General features: G+C 39.0%; 1 protein-coding gene across 5 annotated transcripts in view; it reads left to right on the forward strand.

Annotated features, from left to right (window-relative positions):
* Positions 1 to 24535, forward strand: part of COL19A1 (collagen type XIX alpha 1 chain) — a 356800-nt gene that overhangs the window by 313816 nt on the left and 18449 nt on the right. For all 5 annotated transcript variants that reach the window (XM_054492353.2, XM_054492351.2, XM_063666306.1 and 2 more), the window contains 8 exons: positions 53 to 106; positions 4664 to 4708; positions 8451 to 8495; positions 8599 to 8661; positions 12843 to 12878; positions 13011 to 13055; positions 16044 to 16214; positions 18296 to 18362. In XM_054492353.2, the coding sequence (XP_054348328.2) occupies positions 53 to 106; positions 4664 to 4708; positions 8451 to 8495; positions 8599 to 8661; positions 12843 to 12878; positions 13011 to 13055; positions 16044 to 16214; positions 18296 to 18362 (526 nt within the window). The remainder of the gene's footprint in view (positions 1 to 52; positions 107 to 4663; positions 4709 to 8450; positions 8496 to 8598; positions 8662 to 12842; positions 12879 to 13010; positions 13056 to 16043; positions 16215 to 18295; positions 18363 to 24535) is intronic.

A 24535-nucleotide genomic window follows, 5' to 3' on the forward strand; every position in this document is an offset into this window, starting at 1 on the left:
TTAAAAACATTTTGATTGTTGCTCCTGCATTTCTTATGTTCATATTTAACAGGGAGAGCCTGGTGCAATGGGGTTGCCAGGATTAGAAGGATTTCCAGGTGTAAAGGTAAGCACAGAAGTTAGAAATGTGTTCATTTATTCAACATTCATAATTGTTTACTGAGCACCTAATGTGCCAACAACTGTTTTAGGTTAGGGATATATAAAGGAACAAAACAGACAAAAATGTATGTACTCATGGGACTTACATTCTAGCAAAAGGATATAGAAACTAAAAGAATAAACATTTTAAAATTACATCTTATTGTTGGGGCTATGGAAAGAAAGAAAAAGTAGAATGGGTTAAGGAGGATCAGAAGTGCTGAGCGGGTAGGAGGGCAGTATCTGAGCAAAGACCTGAAGAAGGTGAGAGGGAGAGCCAAGTCCCCTCCAGTCTGGAGGAATAATGTTCCAGGAAGAGGAAACAGCAGGTCTAAAGAGCCTGAGGCATAAGATTTCCTGATGTATCCAAAGAGACCAAGGGAGGGAGAAAGGAGATAGTCATACGAGATGAGGTCAGAGAGGTGGGGGTGGAGGTGGGAAGTGACCTTGTCATGTAGAGCAGTACTACTCAATGTATAGCCAGTGGAGAACCGGTGCCAGTCTGCAGACCCTTTGTTATGGGTTCAGTGGCAAGGTTAGTACAGAGACTGAGAGTAAGCACCTAAAAACGTGTCCAGTAATTTGTCTAAAATTGTCTAGCAAGCACGTGATGGTAGAATTATCTTTGTTCATGATATGTTAGAAAATACATAAAAGATTGCTCTTTTACCACAGGAAGTCTGAGAAATACTAATAAAAAGGCTTAACAGCCATTGTAAGGCCTTTATCTTTCACTCTTTGTAAAATGCAGAGCCATTGGTGATTTCTGAGTAGTGGCATGAGGGAACTTGCAGCCAGAGGGTTGCAAGGGTGGAAGTAGGGAAGCCAGTTAGAAGATATCCAGTAATCCAGGTGCCAGTTGATGTTGGCTCAGATCATAGCAGAAACAGTGGAGATAGTGAGAATGCCTGGATTTGGATATATTTTGAAGTTAGCACTGATAGGATTTTCAGATTGATTGGATTATTAGAGAATAAAGAGGAGTCAAAGATGACCTTCAGTTTTATGACCTGAGCAGTTTGCAAAATAGGGTGGACATCATCTGAAATGAGGACAGCTATGAGCAAGGCCTATTTTGAAGGGGTGGAATTATCTGTTAGACAGCAAAGTGAAGGTATTGAGTAGGCAGTATGATATAAAAGTAAGGAATGTGGAAAAGAAGTCTAAGTGGAGATACAAATTTGGCTGTTCTAAGCATAGAGATGCTATTGTAAAGTGGAAGACTAGATAAGATTACCAAGGGAATGACAGTAGAGTTTTTAGAAACAGAAAAGAGTCAAGGATTGAGCCCCAAGGCCCTCCAGTATTAGGAGATCAAGAAAAGGAGGAAGGAGCAAGGAAGACTAAGAAGTAACCAGAGAGGTAGGAGGAAAACTTGGTATCCTACAATCCAAGACAGAATAATGAATCAAGGGGAAAGGAGTGATCTCCTGTCTCAAATACTGCAGACAGGTCAAGTAGAATGGAGATGGGGCCAGGTAGAATGGTCAAGTATTGAACATTGGATTTAGCAATGTAGAGGTCATGGATGACCTTGACCAGAAAAATTATTATTTCACTATATTGTAGGAGCAACTGTGGACTTGAAGGGGTTTAAGAAAGAACAAGGAAAAAAAATAGAGTCAGCAAGTCAGTATAAATAACGCTCACAGAGTTTTGCTGCAAATGATAGCAAATAAATAGGCCAGAGGCTGCTAGAGGAAGTAGGGTCGAGGTTTTATAGGATAGATTTTGAAGATAATAGAAATATCAGACTGCTTATATGCTAAAGGAATGACTCAGTAGAGAGGGGGAAGATGGGGATGATGATGCTGGAGAGAAAGGAGAGAGTGCTGGACCAATGTCTTTAAGTAGCCTAGAGAGAAGGGGACCTAGTGCATATGTGGAGGGTTTGGCTTCAGAGAGGGTAGTTTATCTACAGTAAAAGGGGAGAAAGCAGAGTATGGGGGCAGAGGCTGATAGGTGGGAAGATGTATTGGATGGAGTCTACAAAAGTTGTTTTCTGATTGCTTAAATTTTCTCAGATAAAGAGGAAGCAAGGCCATTACCCAAGAGCAAGGTAGGGTAAGAGGTTGGGGATTTAGGGAGAAGGTCCTCTAGGAAAGAGAGAGGGTTCAGGGACCACAGAAGTGTGATGACTGCTCAGCCCTAAGGACCCTCTTGAGGTTCATGGTCACGAACTGAAGTGAGACCTCTCAACAAGACTACGTGTGCTGGCAAGGCACAGTGGCTCACGCCTGTAATCCCAGCACTTTGAGAGGCCAAAGCGGGCAGATCACCTGAGGTCAGGAGTTCAAGACCAGCCTGGCCAACGTGGTGAAACCCCATCTCTACCAAAAATTAGCCAAGGGTGGTGGCAGGCACCTGTAATCCTAGCTACTCAGGAGGCTGAGGCAGGAGAATCACTTGAACCCAGGAGGCAGAGGTTGCAGTGAGCTGAGATCATGCCATTGTACTCCTGCCTGGGTGACAGAGCCAGACTCCTTCTCAAAAAAAAAAAAAAAAAAAAAAAACAAAAAAAAAAAAACAGGGCTACATGTGCTTTTCCAGCCATGTTCAGACATTCAGGTAAAGACACAGAATTGGAGGGGAGTTGGATTTAAACAATGTTCTGCTTTTGACAGGTGAGTACTGGAAGGAAGAATGGGACAAGACCCTTATTGGCTTATTGGCATACACAAGGAATGATTCTAACAAGTAACCATGGAATTTTAACTAGGCAAAAAAGAGGGAGAGGCCATCCAGGGAGTGAAAGAAAACAAATTTGTACCATCAATGGATTAGGGTTTAGGGGTTCAAGGTACTCAAAGAGTGAGTTAGAATGATGTGGAATGGTGGTCCAAAGTTGGAACGCATGAAATGGAGATTATGGATGGGCAGCAAATATTTTTATTGACAAAGTGTCAGGTGTAACTATGAAAATAAGAGGCAAGTTCATTCGAGGATAGTGGTTAAGGAATGAGAGGCATGAGACATGCAAATATTTCATTGAACGAAAAGTTCTAGTATATTAATTTTAGAAATGAAAATTTTGTAATTCAAAAGGAACAGAGGAAAATTGATGTGTATTGACTGTTTATGTCCTTTACCCATTTTTCTATCAGTTATTTTTTTCTTTTTGATGATGGCTGTGCTTCATACATTAAAGACATTACTTCTATCTCATGTGTTGGAGTTTTCATCCTAGTTGGTATTTGCGTTTCATTTTTACGTTTAATCTTATTGTAAATATAACCTTAATGTAGTCAAATCTAACACTATATTTCTTTATGATTTCTTGTTTTGCTTTTATGCACAAAATGACTTTTACTTTTATTTTCAACCAAAATCAGAATGTCACTAATATATTCTTTGAGCTCTTTTATAGTTTATATTACTTAATTTTTATATAAATCTATGTGGAATTCATATGGGATATAATGTAAAGAGAAGAATCAAACTTTTTTCAACAAAATTATCCAATTATTAGAACTGTTTGTTAAATAAAATCCTATTATAAATGCTGGTCTGTTTCTGATATTTCTGTTATAGTATTTTGATATGCTGCTTAATCTTATGCCAATATTCCATTATAGCTTTATTTGTTATATGTTTAAATGTTGATATTACTAGTATCTCTTTATTATTCTTCTTTTAATTTCTTATCCTCTCAGTTATTATTCCAAGTAAACTTTAGTATCATTTGATCAAACTGCAATTTTGTAAGAATTGCATTAAATTTATAAATTAGTTTAGTTAGCAATGACACCTTTACAACATTGTCTTGCTCTCCAAGAAGAGAGCATATCTCTTCATTCATTAAATCAAGCCTTTTCTGTCCCCGAGTAAAGTTATGAAATTTTTTTTAATTCAGTTTCTGCCCAAAAAAATTGCCATTTTATTATCCCATATATATAGTCGTTAGTATATTTAGCACTGTCAGCTTTATCTAAAATATCACACTGGCTCTTAAAAAGGAGTTGAGTCACTCCTTTTTAAGGAGTGATCCTTAAAAAGGATCACTTTTTAATTGATCCACAGAGCAATTCAAGGGATCTTCTAATTGGCCAAATGAGAACTACAAATCATTAGTTGTAGATCATTTTACTCTAACTCTATATCCAATGAGACAAGGATAGGAAAAGCTTTTTGGAAGACACTCAAAGTGCTTAATCTTTTAAGTAAGAGTAATGATCTTTTGAACATGTAGAATAAAAATATTGACTAATTTTATCTATAAGTATGTAAGGGGACATTAAAATAGGTCACAGAAATGATAACATCTATGCTTGCTTTCATTAAAACTATTATTTACTTTAGTTTTATGGAAAATAAAAAAGCTGTAACAAGTTCAGTTGGCAATTAGCCACTCAGTTTGCTATTTTTCCATCTGCACACTAGCTTCACCACATCTAATATCAATAACACTTACAGCTCCAAAGGAAAGCTTTACCAAATCCAAATTATTATTTGAGAATTAATTTCATAACTAAAGACTTCATTGATGTCATTAAAGTAGCAATATTTTTTTAAATCCCAACAGGGAGATCGAGGCCCAGCAGGTCCCCCAGGAATAGCAGGGATGTCGGTGAGTTCAGATTATTTCACATCATTTTCACAGGTAAACAGTTCTATCTCCATGATACACCTGTGGCCAGGGATCAAGACGGGCAGGAGAGCATACCATACTTCCGTGGCATTAGGTTCCTGACAATTCTAGTTTCATAAATAATGCCACCTGTATTTTCCACCTCCACAATTCTCTATTTCTTTTTGTTTTGTTTTGTTTTTTGTCCTCTTTTATTTTCTTCCCAAGTCACTTTCATGGAGGGGAGATGAAACCAAGTTACTATACATTAATTTATGAGCACAGCTTTGGAAAGTTTATTGTGTTTCTCTATTCTTGTCATATTTCAAGGTTTCTCAGTCTTCAAAAGACAGAGTTCTTATCCTTAGGCATGTACTTCAAGTTCCTTGTATTAATGCAATCTGCCTGAGTTATTCCTCAGCCCAGTGTTATTAGCAGAGCTTTATTGCTGCTAATGTTTCCTCGTAAACTAGCCCTTCAATCCTCTCAATCATTTTTGTTGCTCTCTGGTGTCAAATGTTTTAATCTCATCAAGGTCTTTTCAAATGAATAGGAAGTGCTCCAGGAAAGGTTGAAATTATTTCTCTGAGCCCTAGAGATCATTCTGATCTTCATTCATGATGCTGTAATTAAAATTTTGTGGTCACGCTTTATGAATAAGAGGCCATTTATCCTCTTACTAGGTGCTCCTGCAGGGCAGGTCCAGGATAACATTACAGGAAAGTCAATGGAAACCATGGGCTTGTATCACAAGAATATAAGAAAGATAAGATAAGATAAGGGCCCTACAATCACCACCCACAGTCACCCACTGAGATCTACTGACGCCCAACACCACCCAAAGCCCTGCTCATCCCCCACTGCCATCCCACAAAGTGCTCAGAGCCACTCTACTTCACTCCATTAACTTCTAACAACACAAAATAGAGCCCCATCCATCATCTGCATCCTTCGTAGATGATGACATTCCCTTACTTAGCCATTATAGATCCAGTCAAATATTTGTATGACTGTAAAAGTAGCATGAAAATATCTTCTTTGGAAAGCCCTTCCAAATTTTTTATAAAACGAAGTATTCTTGAAAGTTGACTACACACTTAATTCTATTCCCTCACTACTGCCCCACTCACAGCCATTCCCAGCAACATATTTGGAAATCAGTTTCTGGAAGGGTCCTTAGAGAACCCTTACAACCTGTTCCTCTTATACTCACATCCTGTGATTTGAATTTTTGTTTCCTTGTGATAAAATAAAGCCCAGTTTTTTTCATTGTGTTCACTCAGGTGTGTCTACAAATTACGTTTTGCTATTATCCTAAATTAAGCTTATCTTCTAGGAAAAAATACTGGCCACCATTGAAAGTATTTAAAAGATGTGCAACAGTGGCAACAGGCAATCCAAATGAGAAATTCCAAATATGTTTTTAAAAGAGGCAGCATTATTGAGATAGGGGGCTAGCCTGCCGCTTAGTTGGATGTCTAAGATCTGATATATTTACTAAAAAAGCAGTTTTCATATGTCATAATTAAAAACATTAACTGGCTAGGCACAGTGGAGTCACATATGTAATCCCAGCACTCTGGGAGGCCAAGATGGGCAGAACACTTGAGCCCAGGAGTTAGAGACCAACCTGGGAAACATGGCAAAACTCTTGTCTCTGCAAAAAGTGCAAAAATTAGCTGGGCACCTTTAGTCCCAACTGCTTGGAGGCTGAGGTGGGAGGATCACTTGAGCATAGGAGGCAAAGGCTGCAGTGAGCTGAGATCGTGTCACTGCACTCCAGACTCAGCAACAGAGCAAGACCCTGTCTCAAAAAATAAAATAAAATAAAAGCATTGACTGACAATTACATAAATAAGAAAGGGTAAAAAATTTACATACTACAAACATGTTCAGTTAAAGATGCATATTAGATTTTTATAACTGGCCCTTCTGTGGCTCAGAAGATAAAATAGTTAAAAGAATCTAGAAATAGACGATGGTGATGGCTAGATGACAGTGTGAATGCACTTAGTGCCACTTAAGTATGCACTTAAAAATGGTTTAGAGGGTAAACTTTAGGTTATGTATATTTTACCATGATAAAAATTTTTTTTTGAAAAATGGTGATTGTTCTAGTTGAAGCAGGGCTGGGGCCTGCCCACGCAGAGACACTGGTTACTCATGTGATTACCAAGGGAACCCAATCCTGCTCTTCCTAGAACGGACCGGTCTGTCCCTTTCCAGTATATTCAAGGCTAACCAGAGATTTCCCCTAGAGCTTCTTTCTTTGCCTTTCTCTGAGGATGGCGTGTGGGTTTACAGGAGGAAGTGCCTGTGAGTGCTGGTGGTGGGGTGGGGCCTCCAGTCAGCATGCTCTCCCCCGGATGCTCTGAGTTCTCCGCTGGTCCTACCTGACCTTAGGGATGACTTCCATCAATGTGCCTTATCTCTTTGTCTCAGATCTCAAGGCCCGAGCCCTCCATACCCGCCATGTCCCACAATAAGACCCTTCAGGTCATTGGCCTTCTCAGCTCTAGCACATCTTCCCACTCAGGCCCCCAACAACTTCGCACAGGCAAGCTACGGGGACCCAGGGATGCTCTCTCTAACTTCTGCCTGCCTAGCTTTGCCATTCAGCACCGTATCTCTACCTATGGAGGGATCTCCTTCCAGAATTCTAAGCAGCAAGTTGGAAAAAGCCCATTTCTTTTCGTATTTCTCCAAAACCTACTTGGCTTTCTCAGGTCTCAGCCCCACCATACCTACATCCCACGTCGTCTATCTTTCCCAGCCACATTAGACCAAGGGACAGGAGGTGGTTCCTTCTCAGAGGCAACCAAGCCTTGCCTGCACACTCGGGCCTTGTGTGCTTCCAGTCTCCACTGGGCCATCTGCCCCTCTTGTCCCTCGCTGTGGTCTGTCTGCTCCAGGATCAGTCATCCAAGCCATGGTGTAGTGAAACAAACTAATCTGTCTCTTTTCCTGTCAACAAAACATGGCTTTTCAAATCAAACATGATTTTTTCAGGTTGTCCTACTATGAACTTAAAAGCCCTCTTGTGAATCTCAAAGCCTAGAAAAAAACTTATTTGATGCTTTGTGCCCATTTCTCCACTCTCAAAGTAAAGAAGAGCTGCCAGGAAAATAAGCACAAGAGGGATTTCCAATAATGATGATACTTTGGGCTAATATTTTCAAAAATATTCTCCTTTCCTACTCTCCACCATCCACACAAATATATATTCAAAGAACTTCACCCCAGTCTGAAACTTATGGCCTGCGGAGTTGACTAAATGTTCCCCAGTCTCTGTCCCCTTAGAAATGCCACTTTATTTATTTATTTATTTATTGAGACAGAGTCTCACTCTGTCACCCAGGCTGGAGTGAAATGTCATGATCTCAGCTCACTGCAACCTCCGCCTCCTGGGTTCAAGTGATTCTCCTGCCTCAGGCTCCCGAGTAGCTGGGATTACAGGCATGTCCCACCATGCCTGGGTAATTTTTGTATTATTTTTAGTAGAGACAGGGTTTTGCCACATTGGCCAGGCTAGTCTTGAACTCCTGACCTCAAGTGATCCATCCACCTCAGTGTCCCAAAGTGCTGGGATTCCAGACGTGAGCCACCACACCCGGCCAGAAATGCCACTGGAGAGCATCACCCTTGGGAGCACTTTAAACTCAATTGGGGTTGGGGGAAGAGAAGCGTATGGTGTCATTCAGCAATTTGGCTCCTAACATTTCTCTTTAATTTGCCTTGCCAGGGAAAACCTGGTGCCCCAGGGCCTCCAGGAGTTCCAGGGGAACCGGTGAGTTGGCAGTTACTTTCATGACAGTTGTACTTGTGTTGTACTTGCATGCAGTTTTAAAACATTTGTTGGCAATTAATCTGTGTCTGTGATGTGTTTATAGGGTGAGAGAGGACCTGTTGGAGATATAGGTTTCCCTGGACCAGAAGGACCCTCAGGGAGGCCAGTAAGTACTTCTTACTACTTAAAATATGCCACCTAGAGAAATGCTCTAACATTATCTCCTCATCTACCACCTCAGAAATTCTGAGATTTGAATAAGCAGTTTCCAAGGACTAAGAAGATTGTGCAGATGGATTTTTGATGGCAAGGGCAGGAGTTCTTATTGAGTTCCCTAGATCTATGTGTGGTATCTTTATGTCTTAAACAGTGTTGACAATGGTGAGAGTTTTAAGTGTCAGGAAATCTGACTCATCATTTCTTAAGCCTAATGTTCTCAGCAGACTTAAAGAAAATATTGGCCTGTCACATCCTAAAGTATAAAGAAACCAAAGACTTATAGATATAATACCTGTATGTTAAACCAAATCCTAAAGTAGAAGTTATTTTCTCAAATTTCCTCCTTTGTATACAGGCCTTGTTTTCTTACACTTTCATAAATCACTACTGGTGAATGTCTCATCCCCTTGTGTCCTAAAATAGCTCTTAGTTACTGATCTGTGGTATTGATGTGACATTGTAACAATCATTCTGACTAATTCAGTTCCACATAAATTCATCTAGTCACTGCTGTTTGCTAAGAATGTGCTGGGCCCTTAGGGAGGGGATCTAAGATGAATAAGACAGACCTCACTCTCAGAGTTATGCTTTACAGAAGGTCACTGCTGATTTATTTGCTGTGGTGTGTACGGGAAAGAAGGTGAGGTGAACAAGCAGTGCAAAATTCAGGAAGCCAGTTTGGCATCTCTGTGAAACCTTCAGGGTTGGTGGCCACCATTTCCTCAGAGAAGACATGAAAAAAATGTAATTTAGAGTCAGGAAGATCTGTGTCTGAATTATGGTTCAAAGGATTTTATGAGTCACTTAAGTGCCATGATGTATGGAAAGCATTTCCAGTGCCTGGCTGTGGGAGGTACTCAATAATATTAGTTTCATTCCCTGCCTCCTCTTACCTCCTCATTCCCATCCCCTGCAAGGCTTATCATTAAAGCCTGCCATTGAGTTGCCAGGAGATTATGCAAAAAGCAATTCGTTCATCACCAAATATTTCTTGAGCACCTCCTACATGCTAGGCACTGTTCTAGGTGCTAACAATTCATAGATTTTGCATTCTAATATAGGAAAACGGATAAAAACAACACACACACACACACACACACACACAGAGTTTCAAGTAGAAGAAGGTGTAAGTAGAGTAAAGCTCTGGAATATTATTCAAATAGTGGGCTCAGAGAAGATTTGCCTGCAATTTGAGCAGAAACCTGCATAAAGTGAGAAGTCAAGCCATGGGAAGGTCAGGGGACCATTGTTTCAGGAAAAAGAAATGGCTAGGAGAGAAGCGAGCCTGATGGGGTCAAGGACCTCATTAAAAGACATGAAGTCAAGAATGAACGAAGTGAAAGAAGAGTGGGAAAGATACGGAGGGAGATGTAGGCAGTGGCCAGACCATAAAGAACTTCCAAGCCAGGGAATGAAGTTTGGATTTCATTTGAAATATGATGGAAATCCACTGGAGCTTTTGTAGCAAAGAATGAAAATGATTGAACATTTTGAGGATCACTCTGATATTGTGTGGAGAGTAGGCTGTAGGGAGTGGGGTAGAGGAAGACAGAACAGTAAGAAACCATCGCCATTGTCTCCACGAGAAGTAATGACGGTGGAAACAGCCATGAGTAGAGGAACTTAGGATGTACATTGAAGAGAGAGCCAGCAAGCAACAAAACTTGCTGATAGACTAATCTAGAGACATGTGAGGGAAAGAGACCAATCACAGCTGTGGTGTAGAGTCTGAGCAACCATGTGAGAGTGCTGCTGTTTGGTGAAATGGGGCAGACTGAAGGTAGGTGGGTTTGGGAGGGAGAGCCAAGAGTTCTGTTTTGGACATGTTCATGTTGAAGCACTAGTAGGTATTCAGGTGGAGATGTCAAGTACACAGTGAAAACTCAGGAGAGGCCAGGATTGGTGAGACAAATTAGGGTATCTAAACCTGAGCCCGGAAAAGTGGAGTCACTGTGGATGGGAAGGAAAGAGAGCGCTTCAACTGTTAGGAAGATGACCCAACAAAGAAGGCTACGAAACTGCAGCCAGAGAGGCAGGAAGAAAATCAGGCAAGTGAGGTTTCCTGGATGTCAAGTGAACTGTTTTAAGAGAAAGGAGAAAGCAGTAAGGAGTGATCAACATACAGGTAAGTAATATGAGGGCTGATAATTCTCTACTGCATCAGAAATGTAGAGGTCATTGGTGGGAGAGATCACCACATGTTAGTATCTTGGTAAGAATGATCCAGTTGAGAGAGGAAAATTTGATGACACAGAAGAGTGAAGACTACTTTGAGTAGAACTGGTATACTCACAAGTGGGAATTGGTCTTAACTAGGAACAGGGGCAGTTCACCCTTCCTAACTGTGGGGTGTGGAGGTGCCACAGTTGGGGTGCAAATCCGTGAAGATTGATGCAACTGGTTGAGGGATGGTGAGAGGGGTCTCTTTTGTTTGTTAGTGAAAGAAGAATGGAGGTCGTCCAAGTGTGAGGAGTAGGGAGGTGATGCTGGAGGTTGGAAGAGACAGGAAACTGTGTGAAAGAGTACTTTTGGAAAGATAGAAAGGGAGTCAAATTGGGAAATACAGAAGGATGTCCTGGTAATGCTGAAGGTGCTGCTTGCGATCTGCTGTTGTACATTTGGGTTGGAACAAACGAGCAAAGATACGTGGTTTTCTTCAGCGAATCAGCTGCTCAGATGCAGACGTGAGGTAGGCAGAATGTACCCAGGAAAGGGGATCTGCCAGATGAATGAGATGAGGGTAGAGAGGAGCAAATACATATGAGTTATTGTAAAAATCTCTGAAAGCAGGGCTCCCCTGTGGATAGAAAGTAACACCTTCCTATACAAAAGAGAACACTCATGATAGTCTTTGATAAATTACTGGAGACAAAAAACAGGTTATAGGGTTACTTATTTTCTTATATTGTTACCAAAACCATGAACTACATTTTTACTCTAGATTTATCTTCTTTTATTCAAGTGACACAGCTGTTTCTTTCACATCCTCTCCTTAATCAGCTTTGTCCTTGTTCCTTGTGTGTCTGAATGTAATAAATTCTTTGAACCATACACTTCAGGTAACATGTTCTTAGTTAACGTACTCTCAATAATTCCCAGGATGTTTCAGAAAGGTTGGCGAACTATGGTTGGGTTGTCAACTGTGACAGATTTCAGCGTAATTTATAGCAGTGAAAACATGCAGTTCTTTGCAGTTCCATCCCACAGAATCCATTCCAGCACAATAAAAGTCCCTTGGGCTTTTAGAGGAGCATGTCCATGCAATTGCCTGCTGGCTAAGAAATCATATTCCACACCTTGATCTTGCTCTTCAAATCAGATCTCAAAAACACGTTTGCTGTTGGGCCCTGGGTATTTGATTTGACCTCAAATACTTTTCCTTCTTATAACTCCCAGCCAATAGTTCTCTCAGTCTTATAAATATTTAAGCAGATCTAGGCTTCATTACCACTTCTAGAACTCCCTTTTAAAGTTCAAGAAACTTCCAGTTTTCTAATAAAAAGTGACTAATACTGTCAAAAACCATGATTATACATTTCTTGCTTTTCTTTCATATTTCTAAATGAAAAATAACAATTGTTCTCTAACTGACAGTTTATTTCATAGTAGGATCATGCTCTGGCCATGTTATGAAATTTCCCCAGCAACAACTGAGACCATTTTCTGAGAATGATACTCTGTGCTGGAAAACCTGTTAGAAGGTAACAAAAATGCCATACTCCAGCCACCTATGCCGTGAGGCACCTTCTTATTTCTCAGGATGACCTAGTAGAAGAATAAAAAGGAAAATAATCTTTGTTGACTATTTATAGAGGACCATGCATTTTTCATGTTATTTCACTTAATTCTTAGTTTTAAGGTTATTTATTTTCCTCACTAGTGAAGAGATTGATGCTATTGAGGTTAAGTAAATTGCCCAAAAAGGTTAATGGGGCTAGTAAGTGATAGAGTCAGAATCTGAACTCAGGACTGTCAGATTCTATTTATTTGTTTTCTATTTTACCGCCTTGCTTTACCAAGCTCTCAGTAGAAATATGATTAAGGAACTGTCCTCTAAACCTTATGCTTTTGTTGTGTTTAACTATGTTAATGCAGAATTAGAAATATTAATCCTTTTTTTCTTTATAGGGAATAAATGGAAAAGATGGAATACCAGGTGCTCAGGTATGGGAAATATAATTTAAAATAAAAGTTATAATGCATACTGCATCCAGAATACCTACCAACATTTAGATCAATCAGACTGATGAAAAATCTTGGCAAGGAGTGATTTTCATGTTAACATCTGTTTTTCAGGGCATCATGGGTAAGCCTGGAGACAGAGGCCCCAAAGGAGAACGTGTATGTATATTACTATTGTGATTGTAATTCAAGTCTGTCTGTTACAACTGTCCCATCATTTGAGTTACACAATTATGTGTGTAGACCCCTGCAAATCACCAAATATATAAAGGCTAGGGTGTAGGTGATCCAAGATCTCTACTAGACATTAAATATGACAAGGGACTCAGAGCAAGTTATATGGTACATCTATGTAGTTGGCCTTTGTACACAGCTAAGTATACTTTGCTATTTAAATTTGGAAAGCTTTTATTATCCTCCTATCTCAGACATATATCTCTACTATAACCATCACCCATGTTCTTTTTTATCTAGAGTAAGATTTCTCAACCTCAGCACTGTGATTATTCAGAGGCAGATAATTGTTGTGGTTGGCTGTTTTGGAATTGTAAAATGCTTAGCGGCATCCCTGGCCTTCATCCACTAGATGCAGTAGCACCACCATCCCTCCAATTGTGGCAACCAAAAGTGTCTCCAGACATCACCAAATGCCTCCTGGGAAGCAAAATCACTGCAATTGAGAACTACTGACATACAGAAAAACTAAGTAAAGAAGGTGGTGTGAGGGGTTAGAGAAATGGAAAGGATAACTGAAAGTATAGTGAAGTTACTAGTAATGCCAATTATGTTATATGGTTTTGTGTTGTTTGGAGCGTTAATGTCATTATTGCAATTTCTCTTTATTTCCTTTAATGAACCTCAACATTTTCTAGTAGAATTAATTTCTACTAGAATTAACTTCTACTAGAATTAATTTCCACTAGAATTAATAGAATTAATTTCTAGTAGAGTCATGCCACTGCAAGAGGTTACTCAAACATTGTTACTCAGTGTAATTCTATTAAGGGTTGCTATTGTATGTGAGTGTGGGCACATATGTTTGTATACTGGTGTCTAGTTTGCTAACTTTTATTTATCATTATACAAGTAATCCATAATAACGGAAGGAAATGTGAAAATACAGATGATGTAAATTTAAAAGGAAATAAATCTACCTTATCCCACTACACAGAGATAAGCACTGTGATATTTGGACATATTTCCATCTCTCTCACTCTAATACATAATATACACATATATTTATATGTATTAATATAAACATATACTTTTCCAAAAAGGAGCTTATGCTGTCTTGTAAGTGACTTTTTTCACCTAACAATATATATTGATCATCTTTTCTTGTCTGTAAAAATAAATGTATATCTACCTTTTAATTGCTATATGTTATTCTACTATTTGACTATACCTTATTTCACTTACCTAGTCCACTGGACATTTGGATTCCTTCTAGTTGTCATAATAATAAACATCACTACAATGAACATCTTTGTACCTAACTTATAAAATAATTTTAACATGTTAAAGATTGCATTTATCTTGCACATGATCAGAGTATTAATCATTGATCAAAGCATGCTAATATTTTTTCTAGTCATCTCAGAAATTTCTCCAAATGTGAGCTGGAGTGACAGACCTGTATGCAGATATATTTTTATAACTAAGACAGTAGCATTGATACTAGGCCCAACTGCTTTTATTTCTTTCTGCATGGCTTATTTCTATATCTGATTCTATGATCACACAAATCTCTGTAACTGTTCATTTATTTTTGTTATTTTTTAAGTCAAGAGAAATTGAGTTTGCCCTTCTGCAGAGTAGTCATAGTTAAAAGAACAATATAATGAGATACAGGACAGCTTCAACCATCATTCCATCATATTTGGTGTGAGGATCACTTCCTGGAGTTATGCAACTGAATGTTTGAAAATTTATGACTGAAGCAACTGCCATGATCTCTCTCTCTCATTCTCTCTTGCACAAACACATACAGTAGTAGACACATTTCAGGATAAAAAAACAGCATCAAGCAAACTTCATATCAGATTTAGGCACATCTAATGTAATATTTTACTAATTAATTATGACATCTTATTCAACTGATTCTTGGTTTTTTGTTTTGTTTTGTTTTGTTTTGTTTCGAGACAGAGTTTCTCTCTCGTTGCCCAGGATAGAGTGCAATGGTGTGATCTCAACTCACCGCAACCTCTGCCTCCCGGGTTCAAGCAATTCCCCTGCCTCAACCTCCTGAGTAGCTGGGATTACAGGCATGCGCCACCACGCCTGGCTAATTTTTTTGTATTTTTAGTAGAGATGGGGTTTCTCCATGTTGGTCAGGCTGGTCTCGAACTCCTGACCTCAGGTGATCTGCCTGCCTCAGCCTCCCAAAGTGCTGTGATTACAGGCGTGAGCCACTGCGCCTGGCCCAACTGATTCTTCTATAGTTCATTTATACTATCCAGTAAATGATGTCAGTGACATCCTCCCCCCAGTCACCTGCTTTGATCTTTTCAATGGTTCTCCCTTCTCACCTTCCTGTGGGTATATATTTAGGGCACAGTGATCACACTCACGTGCACACACACACAAACATGCACACACATGCATACACATGTAAAGCACAAATACAGAAAACAAACCTGAAGAGTCTAATAAAGAGCAAACAAACAGGGGAAAGCCAGGGGTGGGGAGAGCACATGATTTAGGAGAGATTTTGAATGTCCTGAAGTTTTTTTAAGTGAAAAGTCTCAGTAATGAGATCCTCTTGGCAATCTTCCTTTATCATTGCAAAGGAGACCCAGACCTCAAGTGATAGCTGGTATTGACTCTCAAAACTGCCATCATCCTAGATGGGCAACCAAGTACACCTAACATTCTCTCTATCTTTTATATATTAAGTACTGCCAAGGTGCCAGGCATTGCTCTGAGCACTTTACTTGGGTTAATTCATTTAGTTCTGAAAATCGCCCTATTTAATGGATACTATTAATATGCCCACTTTGTAGGAGAGGAGGCTAGGACACAGAGAGTTTAAGTTATTTATACAAGGCCCAACAGCTAATAAGTGCCAGTATGAATCCAGAACTTTTGCTCTCAACTACAGCTGATGCTAGAAGAGATTATTCTTTATTATTATTTTTTCCCTAACAGGGTGATCAGGGGATTCCAGGAGACAGAGGCTCACAAGGTGAACGGGGAAAACCAGGCCTTACAGGCATGAAGGGGGCCATCGGTCCTATGGGTCCACCAGGAAACAAGGGCTCCATGGGATCCCCTGGCCACCAAGGCCCTCCAGGCTCTCCAGGCATTCCTGGCATTCCGGTAAGTAGTGCTAAGATGCTTCAAGGATCCTGGCTTGTACCGACCATGTATCCCTTTTACAGTGAAAGCAATGATACTGCCTTTCAAATAAATAAAACAAACCTAAACTGGTCCCTGTGAGGGCAATAATAGCTGTCATTTAAAGTTATGTGCCAGATCCTCTACTAAGCACTTACTATATATTACCTCATTTGATCTTCACAATCATTCTGGAAGGATTGGTGTCCTTTTCAGCCCAGTTTTATAAACGCATAAAATGAGCATTAACTTTCCCAAGGTCACAGATTTATTAAGTGGGTCGGACCCAGGTCTGGATGGCTTCAAACCCATGCTTTTAACATACAGGTACTGTCTCTAATGTCTCCTTACACTACACAGAAACCACATACGCCTGTTTCATATTGCTATGAAACGTGTCCATTTCATACTCTATTTTGTTGAATATCAGAACAACAAATCTGCCATGAGTAGTGCCTTGAAGTAGAAACCACTTAGGCCAAGAGTGTTTAGTGAAGGAAGCCCATATCTTTATTAATCCTCAAGAGGAGTGGTGAGTGGCTATTCTGCAGAGAAATTTAATCTGAAAATATCCATGTTAGGAAGAAAGGAGGGTCTTGAAGTGAAGTAGGGCAGTTAAAGACACATTCTTCTCAGATAATCAACCAATACCAGATATAAAGCAAAACTGAGCATTCATACAATTTTCATACTTCTTTATTTCTGCCCACTGTCCTGAAACTCTACTTGAATAAAGCCTGTGTAACTTCACTCTTGGGGTTGTGCAGTAATTGGTATTAGATGCATTAATTAAAGTTCATTAATGAAATAGAGCATTCTTGGAGTTATTCTGTCCTATAGGAATCATCACTTTATAAGCCCATCACATTGGATATTTTTTATTTTTATTTTTTGTCATTCTAAGTCAGTTTGTTGTTACAAATGAACTAGCACCATTATGTTAGGAAACCCCACAACAATACTGTTATCACATATCTACACACAGACAGGATAGAGGAATTTTCAGTGAAGAGTGATGAGGAACCTACCCAAGAATGTTTATAATAAATTAAGGCTCACTATCTAAGTAGGCTCTGCTTCATTCCTAAATTCACATTGCATGGTGATTTTCTGTAGAGCTTCCAGCTCTCTCATCTGACTATCTTCTGTTATGGTCTTTGTTCATGTATGTATCTCAAAGTGGATAGTTGGCAATGGGGCTTATTGCCTTTGTCACAACCTCCAATTTTCACCATATTGTCTTTAATGCTACACATATACCCCTGGATAATAATCACCAACTATAAAGAGTAATAAAATAATTTGAAATTCTAACCATCAAGAAAAAAATAATAGCTCTTATAAAAATATCAAGGTACTATAATAAAACATTACTGTTATAAATGTCAAATTCTTTGTCAAATGCATGTGTATTTACTTGTCAACAGGTGGAAAATTCAGCTGACATTATTTGCCTGCTTCCTTTTACCAGATCCCAATTAAGAAAAGAAAATTACTTAATACCTATATACTTGCAATGTGTAAATTACAGAATAAACTTTATGATGAAGTGGGTAAAACTTGCTTTTATCCCATGAACACAACATTTTTGAAAATAATCCAGCATACTTGGAGTTCTGTTCCAGGTTGTCTTCCTTTGAAAATACATTATATCAATTAGATATTGACTTTGCCATCCAGGGATTGGTTAAAAGTTAAATTGTGGTTAGGCTACTAACATCATGATTACACTTTTTAGATTATTTAACCTTATACAATGAAGTCATAGGAATGTCTTCTCTAACTGTGTAAAGCCATGTGTCTCCATTTAATAGGAAACCTGTTGATACCACTGGTTGTGATCCCAGCCCATAGCTTTTAGAGCAATTACGCACTTCAACTTCTTCTCAGAATTTGGTCAAAGCAACAGATATTTATTGCCCAATATAATCAATTACCAAAAGCGTTTTTCTTGATAAATGGATCTCTACAGAAGTTTCAAATAGGCAAGCCAACCCAATATTTCTATTCTTTATTCATTTGTGCTATGCTCTATTTTAACAACCTTTTTTTTCCTTCTTCAGGCTGATGCAGTTTCATTTGAAGAAATAAAGAAATATATTAATCAAGAGGTCCTAAGGATTTTTGAAGGTTAGATTTTCTTAATAACATTTTTGAATTTTTCACTGATTCCCACCTCCCACCTACTATGGGGAATCCCTCCAGCAACATTCTTGAAAGATGGCCATGCCACAAAAAGCTTAAGGGGCAGCCCATTTTATGATGGGACAGCTCTTTGATGAAAATTCTTCTTTACACAAAGTTAACTTTTGCCTCCCTGGAACTTCCTTTCATTATACCTGGTCTGTAAAACAACACAGGTAAAGTACCTGCTTGTACTCACATGACAGCCCTTTGAGTATTTTTCAATATCCCTCATACTCCTCCTTAGTTTTCTCTTTTATGGCATAAATGTGTCTAGCTCCTCCATTATTATCACTCCTGGGAAATGTTTAATTTATAAATGACTCTCATTTACCAAGGAATATTTTGACCAATGCAGAGTAGTGTCTTTTTATTTAGACCAAAGTCAGCAAATTGTACCCCCTAGCCAAAGCCATTGCCACCTGCTTTGTACAGCCTACAAACTGAGAATGGTTTTTGCTTTTTGGTGGGGAGCAGTGGGAATGAGTTATATTTTAAAATGCTTTTTAAAAATCAAAAGATATTTCATGATATGTGAAAATTATCTGAAATTTGAATTTGTTTCCATAAATAAAGTATGCACATTCCTTTAACTCTTTTCTCTGGCTGTTATCCCACTACAGCAACAGGACTGAGCAATTGTGACAATATGGTACATAAAGGCTTAAATATTTACCATCTGGCCCTTGCAGAGAAAGTTCTGACCCCTGCTCTAGATACTTCAATAATTCATCCTAAGATGTATTGCTTTTTTGAAAAAGGCATCCATATTATTCTGTTGATTCATTACGAGTTTTTAGTTAACTAACAGCCCTGGATCTTCCTTATAAAAATATTTTTAAATGAGGTGTTTCTCATTATGGACTGTGTGTTTATTTTTTAAATCTAAGTGTGTGATCTTATGTTTCCTCTTATTAATTTCAAATAATTTGTGTTCATATCTTGTTCCAACCTGAAGATGTCTTTTGAAATGTTGTCTCTTGTAGAGCAGGTTGGCTGACCCTATAACTTTGTGTCATGCTAAATTTCATAAGCATGTCATCATTCTAGTTGTTGAGAGAAATGTTGACTAAAAAAGCCAAGAGTCAAGGATTAGGTCTTTCTAAATGCCGTGGGATTCTTTCTGTCCACTTGTAAATCATCTAATCTATTGTTTAGTGAGCTCTGAATCCATTTCATTGTCCTAAAACTCACCCTACATTTCTTTGTCTATTTGCAAGGAATTGACAGTATCACATGATTTTGACAAATGGTTTGCTAAAATCAAGATTACTCTTCTGAACTGTAAGATTTAACAAATACATCCTTGTTGGCTCTCATGGTTCCTACTTCCTTTGCTTAGCATCCAGAAGCCAAAAATAGATTGTTGAATTTTTTAAGGAATAAGATTATAAGATGCCCCAAGTCGATCTTGAGTCCATTGCTTCAAACATGCACTCAGCTCTTCTCCAAGGAGTCTTGATTATTTTAAATAATAATTAGCAGTAGAGACTGAAATCTTGGTGCTTGGATGCACGTTATCTTGTTTTATATCAGAACTAGAAATACAGTAGAGTAACACTGGGACTTGTAGCTACTTTAATGACAAAATAGAAAAAAATGGGGTTTTTTGTTGTTGTTGTTTGGTTGGTTGGTTGGTTTTTGAGATGGAGTCTCATTCTGTCACCCAGGCTGGAGTGCAGTGATGCGATCTTGGCCCACTGCAACCTCTGCCTCCTGGGTTCAAGCAATTCTCCTGCCTCAGCCTCCAGAGTAGCTGGGATTACAGGCACCCACCACCAAACCCAGCTAATTTTTGTATTTTTAGTAGAGACGGGGTTTCACCATGTTGGCAAAAAATGTTTTTTTGAAGGTCATGAATTTATGCTGTTGATTTTCATTTACCTTGGTCTTCACTAAGTATCTTTGTCTTGCTCTGATGTGACAGTTCACTAATACATTTGTCCACTCTTTTGTTGAGCTACCAATCATTTTAATGTTGCCCTTAAATTTTGAGGTCCTTTCTTTCCTTCTTTCTTTCTTTCTTTCTCTTCCTTTCTTTCTTCCTTTCCTTCTTTCTCTCTCTCTTTCTTTCTCTCTCTCTCTCTTTCTTTCTTTCTTTTTTTGACCCTTGAATCAAACATTATGGACTAGACTCTAAACTTTGCAATCCAAACACTCATTTCCCCCTCAGTAAGTTTGAAAAAAAGGCAACTGTTTGAAAAAAGACATCTCAAGCTCTTCAGGGGAACACTGAAGAATATACCCGTGGCTACATAATTTGCAGTGTTCAGTGCACCGTGAAAATGCTGGCGCACTTGTTAAAAAATGATTAATTTTAAGTCAGCAATAGTAAAGCCATAAACTAAACATGGGGCCCTATGTGACTACATAGGTAGCCCGGACATGCTAGTTCTGGGGACAGGACATCTAGGATCTCAGATAGTATCCATGCGTTTAGTTGACCTCAACCATGAAAAGAGAAATGCCAGCATATACATATTTTTGAATTGCAATCTGAAGTTTTCCTTTAACTCTTAATCCCTTTGGGCTCTAGTGTCTTTATTTATCTTTTATCTGAGAGAGCTTTAATACTGAACTTCAGTCTCTTAATAGGCTTTAGATAAAATCATATATTTAGTAGTCAGTAATTAACCCACCTTTTTGGAAGCTGATTAAGAATGTCAGAAAATATAACCAAGCATTTTCAGAAAAAAAGAAGTGACATGTTGAGATATAGAAGGTGTTCATTTTACAAGTCCATCAGACACTGGATGAAGGTGTGGCCCCTGGCAGCCTGCCCTGTGCATTCAGCAGACGAGACACTTCTACTCCCTCCTGGGGAAGGCTCCGTGCTGCCCACTCCCAGGCCATTCTGTGACTGCTCTCATTGAGGGCTATCAGTCTTCAGGGGAGTTGGGCCACTCTCCATCTGTGTTGGGGCAGGCTCACCACACTTCTGCTTTCTGAGAAGCTCCTCCTCTGAGTCTGGATCCTTCCTCTCTGAATTCCTGCCCCTCCTTCCTCTGTCACAGCCCACCTGCCTGGAAGCTGACAGGTGCAGAGTCCTCCCCAGGTCTCTGGCTTCACACCCATCTCTCCTACTGCATCTCTGTCTCTTCCAGCTTGGCCAGGTCCAGGTGAGTGGCTGGACCCCCACCAGAGCCAGTACTCCCTCAGAAACCACAGGTGTCTTAGCCTCAAGACAATATTTTAAAGTGACCCATAAGGAAACTATTTTCTGAGACTTCTAAACTCTAAGACTCCATGTGTGATAGCCCTTTCCTTTTATCTCTCTTGACACTAGTCCAGCAAAACTGTCTTCTCTCAAACAGAACTGTGCCTGAAACCCAGAATTTAGTTATTTAGCATTTAAGTTAATTTGTCCCAAGATCATTTCAATTCACTCCATTTAATTTTCCACTTAGAAATCACCTTTTCCATGGCTTCTGAACACCATTTACAAAAAAGAAAAAAGAAAACTCCATTTTCACAAATCATAGAACTCCAAGGTCACAATTACCATTTTCAGAAAGCTTTTTCTCTAAAAGCAAAGATTAATTTTCACATGTTAAAACAATTACAGTTAAGTAGTACACACAGCTAACTGCTACAGTTAAGTGGGACCCGTCTCCTTCCCTTTTTCTCAGTGGTTTCACAAGAGACAGTGTCAATAACAGCTAATGCTATCTCTGCTGCATGCACCCCTGCACATCTGCAGCCTCGAGAGCCATTCTCTCCAAGCGGCAAGTCGCAGACTGTCAGCAGGGGCTCGAAGGAGTCCTTGGAAGATCCTGCTCTCCAATTTTATCATCCCAAGTGTCCAGATTACACCCTCTAGTGAAACCCTAGACCAGGATGACCCAAGCTTTGGGCTCTCCTCTTGTGGCTTTTTAACCTCCTTTGGGGCTTCCCAGGTGACCTACCTGGTGATACAACACCCTACAAATATCAAACCTTGAGCTATTTTCCAGGCCACCTAACCTCCCTTCAACATCCTGGTGCCCCTTCCCAAACCTAACTGTGGTGGAAAGAGGTGTCTTTTCACCAATCCCAAGTCTAGGTTCCAGATTGATCACTATGCACAAATATATATCCTCTCCGAAGTTCAATTAAATTCCAATTTGATTGTCCAACAAGTCAAGTCCTTTTGCTAGTAAAGTGACCACACAGGACAAGGACAGATGCCATCCATGTGTCTCAGCTTATCATTTGGCTTTAGAAGGGCTTTCCAGCTGCTAGTGATGCTGCCCACACAAATGAGAGTCTTGCCAGATCTGAGAAGTTTAATTCTTGCTATTACACTGTCCTGTTATGCTTGGGAATTTACATCAACATGCAGGAAGAATTTACCAACCTATGCAGAAATGTGTACTAACATCTGGCTATCTAAGTTCTTAAGTCAAACGTGGGACCAACAAGCCCACACCTCCAGCTGTGAGAGAAAAGAAAGATTTGGGCTAAGTATTCCTGAACAATGTTTCTGCCTCCAGATTTCCAGTGTTCAGAAAATCCCCTTACCTATGTTTTCTCGATTTTTCATACATATATTTCATATATATATGTGCATATATATATGAATGTGTGTAAATATGTATGATCCTGTTTTCTTATTCCAAGGTTGTAATATCTTTTCTTACCTCTCTACAACTAAGATATTAATTTTTATATATGTATATATGTACTTGTTATATACACATCATCTGATAAATATATATCATTGATGATATATATATATAAAGAGTTAAAAAATATATTTTCCACCACATAGTCTCTGTTTCTTCCAATTTGCTTCTTTCTGTTTTTTTGGTTGCAACTCTGTTCTTCAGTTTACAGGATTTCCTCAGTGTCCAGTAATCTTTTGCTGTCTGCATACATAAGAGCAGGGTTTTAAAAACCGATTGAAAGTTGTGAGCAAACAGTGGGGCTTGCCAACTTCGAGTTTCACTTAGGGCAGTCCATTTGGGCTTTTTAAGTGAGGGACCCTTAATTTCAGTGTCTTTAAGTCTTTACTCTCAGTCTGGTCAGATTCTCCAGTGGAGACATTCCATTTCCTGCCTGGCTGTGAGCTCAGCTACTTCAGATTTTCAGTTTGGAAGCCTGAGTCTCAGTGGAGTCTGGGCTCCTCCATGCAGAGGCAGACTACTTATCCTTTTCAGATAATAATAAACCCTCAGTCTTTTGCTAGGGATGGGGAGAGGCACCCGCCTAGCTGTATAGAGAAAGGAATTTCAACAACTACTAAAACAGGCTTTCAATCAGTGCTCCTTATTTTAGTTCCCCTCTTTCACCCCCACTTCCAGAGGTAACTTGTACTGCCAGTTCTGAGCCTTCTGAGGATTTTGTAGTTTAGATCAAGTTATTCCTCTACTTCTAGTCTAAGAGTTTAGTTTTCTTGAGTTTGCTAAGTAATGTATCACTCAACCATCTGGTTCTCAGCTTCCAAAATTGTGCTGCTATTGTCTCCTTTCATATGCTCCCCCATTCTTGTCTGTTTATGCCTTTAAGAGGATTGTTTTGCTAGGATTCAGGAGGTAGTTAAAGCAGATCCATGTGTTTAATCCACCATCTTTACCCATGATAGTTCAAAGTAACATACTCATAAAGGTGGCAAATGATTGAGACAGAGACAAATGAAGTAGTAACCACCTTTGGGTCATAATGAACCACAAAATAAATATGAATCCACCAAATGATGCTGTTGAATTAACAGTTAAAAATGAAACTAGAATATAATTATTAAAATATCACAGGAAATTACTCTTCTGATATTTTTGCCCTTTAGGAGAGAACTATATTTAATTTTGGTTTCCACATTTAGGAGACATTTATGGAAAAGCCCTGAAATAATGGAACCAAAAAGAGATTTACGAAATAGATTGTGAAGCCTATGAGTAAAAGTTATTTAACCTGAATGCTAATATGTAACAAATATGACTGATTTCCCAAGGGAAATACTCATTAACTGCTCTCTGTTTCCGTAATGGGGTAGCAAAATAAAATAAATTGAAGTTATACCAAGAAAATGGATAATTAGACATTTCCATGGGCATTAGGAGGAGAAGATTAATTTCTGTCTTTGAAATATTTACAAATTTTATCTGTGAAATAGAAGATAGACATGGGCCAGATGACATGTG

This window comes from Pongo pygmaeus, chromosome 5 (genome assembly GCF_028885625.2).
Source record: "Pongo pygmaeus isolate AG05252 chromosome 5, NHGRI_mPonPyg2-v2.0_pri, whole genome shotgun sequence".
NCBI lineage: Eukaryota > Metazoa > Chordata > Mammalia > Primates > Hominidae > Pongo > Pongo pygmaeus.